We start from the raw sequence: 6,126 nt of genomic DNA, 5'->3' as shown, positions 1-6,126 counted from the left end.
TCTCTCTCTCTCCATCCTAGGCCTTGGAATATGTAAAGACCATAGCTAAACCCCCCGTCCAGTCTCAACCAAAGCTGAAACAGAGAAAACAGCCTGAAGGCATCGCTGAGCATGCTCCTTACACGGAGGGCTTGTTGGATGTGTCCCAGCTGGCCATGCTGGAACTCCTTAGGAAACGGCATGAGGAAGAAAAGCAGGCTGTGGCACTCTTTACTAAACAACACGGTGTCTGAAGGAAGGTGCAGTTCATGTAGTCCGGACTCTGATTGGTAATTACACTCCTAGGTACAGGACACAACATCTTACTACATACATTTTTTTTGGCATTTTTCAAAAATAATGATGGTAAGATGGATAAAAATAAGCTCTGAGGAGATCACCTGCCTCTGTGTTACTTTGTGTCATCAAAAATTCACTTAATTGCTTTACTGCAAAGGTAGAGGGTGCTGTTCTCTCAGCACAAACATATAAAGGCTTCAAACCTCCTGGTTATGATAGATGGTGAAAAGAGACAGGCTGAAACCGTTAGTAGGGTAAAGATGTTTTCTGGAATGGATCACACCAATATAAAAAAATAAGCATCATATCAATAATTGTTTCAAACATAGATGCCAAAGAAGTGTAACCAACAGACTCACACAAAGTCTGGATTTTGGATTGTTGTTTGCCTAAATTCAGATTTTAGTGGAATGCTAATTGGAACTAAATCTAGAGTAAGTAGAAGACACTTGAAGTGAACTTTAAACAAGAAATGTGCAATTTCTGAATAGCTTTCATCATGTCACATTATTTTTTATAACCAGCAACTATGGATGGACCATTAAAGGAAGTGTAGTTTCATTCACTTTGGTGCCAGCATCCCCACTTCTCCTTCTCTGTGTTGCAATGTTAGTGTCATTAATGATTACAGTGTAAATAGATATAATAGAGTTTGCTCAGACTTGCTGACAGTCGAAGCAACACGGTAACACTAATAAGTAAAGCTATTGCCTGATGCTTAACATATTGTCTGATGGTAGAAATCAGTTCAGCACCGACGGGGAAAAAATCATATGAAAGACATGGATACAAATACTGCCAGTTGTAATCTCATGTTACAGTGTTTTTGTAGAAGGGACAGGCGACTCCCATGTTGTCAGCCACATTAAACAATTCAACCACAGGTATCAGGAACAAGAGTGTCTAAAATACCAATAAAACAACACACTGGAACCGTCTGCACACTCTTCGTCGTGGCTCTGCTGCTTTCTTAATTTCTCCAGTTTAGATTCTAGAAAATTCTGCTTAGATGACGGATGACACTTTGAAGCTCAGCTGATCCGGTCCTGCGGTTTGTAGCCATATTCTAAGTAGTAACTCCACCCCGACACACAACACTCTCAAGCAGCTCATTTTACTAATTGAACTCTCAGATCATTATCAAAGCACTATTTACCTCTGTGCAATATTTTAATTAGATTATAGTCTCTATTTAACCCATCATGGACTCTTTGAAGCTCTGTGTTTTTAGTGTTAAGTCCTCAGATGCGTGGTTGGAAACAAATGGCCGAGCCCTTTTTAATTTAATGAGAATCACTGCCTATCCAGACTGAGGCTCTTTGCATCTTTTTTTTTTTTTTTTTTTTTTTGGTCCCACCTACTCGTTTTTCGCTATTGAAATCCAGTTAATTGAAGGAGTCTTTCACCGCTATACATGAAGGGGGCCAAATTAGCATCCCTTTCTGCCCATTGGGAAGCTAAGGCAGACGTGGATGCTTTGATGTGAGAAGCACGCTTTCAGTAGGCGGCAGGCTTCCTGAAAATGAGCTGATGGCCCTGCTATTAGGCCCAAATGCAGATGCGTTTATGTGTTGCAAAACGCTTAATCTTTTAATTGATCACCTTCTGCATGGCCTATTCTCCACATAGGTTTTTCTCCCTGCTGCTTGTTAATCAGAATCACGTTTTGAGGATGACGCGAATTGCTTTTCAAAAAGACGGTAAATCCAGCATGAAGGACAAGAGAGGATTTGCTGGCTATTGTGCAAATTGTCAGTGATGAGATCAGATGAAGTGTTTGATAAAAACAATTTAATAAGAGCTGTTTTAATATCTTGACATGTCTGTGTGTGGCAGGAGATCCAGTGAAAGTGTTGGAGGGTTATTCCACCCTCTTTTTTTATTACAGTAGTAATTAAACAGTAAATAGTTTATTAGGAAGAAACGTGTTTATTAATTTATTTGGAGTCCTATAGACCTTAATTCTATTGACTAGGGGGAGCACAAGTGGATTTAATGTTTCTGCTGAACATCTGTTGATCAAGATTTTTTTAAAGATCAATGAATGGAATATCTTCATTAGTAAATTAATCAAACAACCCTTTTGTTTTTTGCATCTTTCCTCATATTGATTGGGATGCAGACAACATTACCCTGCTGTGGTAAATCCCAGCTTCACATGACAACCTGCTGTATTTCCCAAACAGGGTGAGCCAAATGTCTTTCATGTTCAATGTTAGTGGAAAATAAAATACAAAAAAATATATTCAAAAAGCAAAGTTTAGTCTTGTTTTTGAAAATGTTCTTGCTTTGTCACAGTCTTTCCTTTAAGCAAAAAGTTGCTTCTTAACCAAACAAAAATGAACTGTTTGCTCTGCAACTAATACAATAATATCTACAAAATTCAATTTGGACTTCAGCGGATTTGAAAAATAAAAATTAAAAGAACTAAAACTTTTTTTTTTCCCCCATGGTGATACATTTGCACCAAAGTAAAGATTTATATTTGCACAAAAAATATGTTAAATGCTTGATGGGTCTTGATTTTTAACAACATTTTGGATTTATTTGATTTTGTGCATATTATATTGTCTGGCCAAAAGTAATTACATAATTTTGCTCAAAAAAATGTGTGCATATGAAGTTTGTAGCAGTGGTGCTGAGCATTGGGACTCACCATTTGTGGATGATGGAGCTGCCACTTGCCTGCAGGACCAAATGTTTATGAAACAATTTAAACACAGCACTGCCATGTAAGCAGAGCAGTAGCTGTTCACTACAATCACATGTCCATTCATTTTATTTAAAAACAATTATATATGTGTGTGTGTGTGTGTGTGTGGGGCCAGAACATGTTCGATCTGATTCTGCTGACTGTCCTCATTGATTTTCTTGAGAACATCAAAGAGCATCAATTCTTTGTCACTGTGGCAGAACGCTGTCTGATCGCCTCTTGGTCCAGGATGTTATTTTACTTCATATTATATTTAAGTGCCACACATCTGACTAATCTTAGCAATGCGCTGACGCAAAGATGTAGATATCTTAGTTTAAAAAAAAAAAAAATCGGATTTCACCAATATTCTTTCTTTCTTTTTCTTTTTTTTTTTGCTCAGAAGCCTAGAGGAGCACTAATCTCTGCCTTTTTATTGGCGATTATTGAACTGAATTTGCTGAAACAAGCTGCAGCTTTTTTTGGTGGATTTCATTCTTAACTGACGATCATTTAGCTGCAAACACGGTGACAGTAAAATTAATCACCAAATGTGCTTCAGGATGCTTCCAGAGGAAACATCAGCGCTGCTGCTGGTCGTGCTGGCGGGCTCCAGCTCCATGCTGGGACGCAACTGGTTGCAGCAGCTGCTGGACTCAGTTAAACATGTGAGCGTGATAACAGGATCACAGCCCAACAATAGCGCCGCACCGCTGGACTCACATGATTGTTTTTTTAAGGCTTTAAAAAGAAAAAAAAACTCATTCCGGCGGATGGTAGTAAAATGTAAAACTTAGCTTCAGGTAGGGAAATAAAATATAGAAGAGAACAAACGGAGCCGATTGGTTAAGCACTGCATGTATGTATATATTTACAGACATAAATAGAAATGTCAGCCACTGGAGCTCAGTGTCTTCGATCAAAACTTGATTTACAAAACCTCCAACAATATGGACAAACTGCAAATAACATATCAAAAGTATACACATCAGGGGAGGGAAAAAAGGATGACGATAAAAAAGAGTAGCATGGGATTAAAAGTGCAAAATATGGTAGCACGATGCCTGCGTTTGGTACAAAGCAAAGAGCTATTGGACAGGCTTATTTATAGTCGTTTGTACAATTTTTAAAAAAAGACACCGGTGTAATAAAAAATAAAAACAGTAATGTTAGAGCATAGCCATATTACTAGAGATTCTAGACATTGGCCTAAATAATAATAATAATAATCATAATAATAATAATAATAATAACAATGTGGTAGATTTGGGTTTGTCAAACATAACAAGAAAATTTTATATATATAAATATATATATATACATATATATTTATAGGCTATACACGAGGAAAAACGGCGGTTGTAAACAATGAATTTGCCCATTTTTGCATGTTTGAATAAATATGAACATCGCATCGTGTCGCCTGTTTCCCCGTTAATGTCAAACAGTAACTTACAGGTTTGTAATGGAAGGAGGAGCAGAGTCAGTGTGTGCGCTCTGCCCACACGGTACATGTACAGGGGAGCCGACTATAGCAGGTGGTCCGGGGAGCAAATGTCATCTTCGATATCCACATCGTCGTCGTTCTCGTCCAGCAGATACGAGTCCGGCTCCAGGCAGTGCTTCAGCTCCTCGCCTCGCTTCTCGTTCAGGTCGCTCTCGCTGGAGTTCTCGGCCGATCGCTCCAGCTCTCCGGGAGTCTTCCGCTCGTCCTGCGCCTTCCTCAGCTGCTTCTTGTGCTTCATCCGCCGGTTCTGGAACCACGTCTTCACCTGTCAGAGGAGGAGGAGGACGGGGTTAGAAAAGCGCAACAAGGTACCAACCCGGCTGTATTATTATTATTATTATTATTATTATTATTATTATTATTATTATTCTTGATTTTCTTATTTAAGACTAAATGGCACATAACGAATTCCGATGGACAATAAATTCTATGAATTATTACATTTATATTTAGAGCTGAAACAACCTTTATTTCATGTATTTATTATTATGGCTGACCTCCACATACACAGCAGTCACCAGCTGATCCACAATAACACCATGCTCTATCTTCATGCTGCCTGTATAATTCTCTGATGATAAATTATTTTCTAACTTTTCTGGTTTACTTGCAGCAGGAACGAATAAACAAAGACACCAGTGTTGGAAAAGCTCTTGGCCCTGGACGAGGCTGCTGTACCTGGGTCTCGGACAGGCTGAGCGCCGTGGCCAGCTCCACTCTCTCCGGGGTGGACAGGTACCGCTGGATTTCAAAGCGCTTCTCCAGGCCGGACAGCTGCGAGTCGGAGAAGACCGTCCGGGCCTTCCTGCGCCTGCAGTGCTTGCCCGGTAGCTCTGCGTGGTGCTGGAACAAGGCCGGCATCTGCATCCCTGCAGGGGATTTAAAAATGACATCTCTTGATAAAGCAGCAAAGAAAGTGTGGACATGCTGAAGGTGTCAAATGGAATTATGATGATCAAAACAAAAAAAAAACAAACTGGAGCCTTACTGCGCTTTTACGCACAAATCAGAGCAATAATAATGATTTAAAATTTTGGACATAATTTAAGATAAAAACTGTCATTTAAAATAAAAAAAAATAAATTAAAGATGTCTTAGTAAATGTGCCAGAAACAAACAGGATAATTGAATGAGCTGCTCAGTAACACGTCCTCCTCCCTGCACGCTGTGCGCTGTGGAGGCCGAACTACTGTCACACTCGTTAAAGTCACACAGAGTTGCATAAATCCACAAATGACTATTCACACTAGCTTTACAATTCAAACAGCAAAGACTTGTGTTATTTTCTTGCAGCTACAGGCTACTTTTCTCCACTCTTGCCAGCCTGTGTGTGTGTGTGTGTGTGTGTGTGTGTGTGTGACAGAAGTTGCTCCAGGCCTCTGCCTCCCAGCTGTCCCGGCTTACCAGATGTGAAGAAGTACTGGTGATGCTCGGGCTTGTGGAGAGGATGGTGCGGATGTGGCGCCAGAATTGGAGTTGGCATCAAGGGATATCCATATTCCAGGATGGGCATTCGGGAGGCCAGGGAGCTACAGAACGGCGAGGGAATGACCTCTCTCAGCGGCTTGGGTTTGTGCAATAAGATGTCCTCAATGAAAAACGACGTCGACCTCTGTGTGGGCGCCGCAGACGCGTAGTTCATACTCAT

The 6,126-nt window shown here is 40.2% G+C and overlaps 1 protein-coding gene across 1 annotated transcript; it reads right to left on the bottom strand.

Moving 5' to 3' along the window:
- Positions 1-4,500: 4,500 nt before the first annotated feature.
- bsx (brain-specific homeobox) lies at positions 4,501-6,126 on the bottom strand. The gene is made up of 3 exons (XM_008280024.1): positions 5,883-6,126; positions 5,157-5,347; positions 4,501-4,743 (listed from the first exon to the last, which is right to left on the bottom strand). Exons 1-3 carry the CDS (start codon positions 6,124-6,126, stop codon positions 4,501-4,503), a joined length of 678 nt encoding a protein of 225 aa, XP_008278246.1.

The sequence above is a fragment of the Stegastes partitus genome, unplaced genomic scaffold (assembly GCF_000690725.1).
Source record: "Stegastes partitus isolate 25-593 unplaced genomic scaffold, Stegastes_partitus-1.0.2 Scaffold180, whole genome shotgun sequence".
NCBI lineage: Eukaryota > Metazoa > Chordata > Actinopteri > Pomacentridae > Stegastes > Stegastes partitus.
The sequence above is the reverse complement of the archived record's forward strand: the minus strand, read 5'-3'. Positions and strand labels throughout refer to the sequence as shown.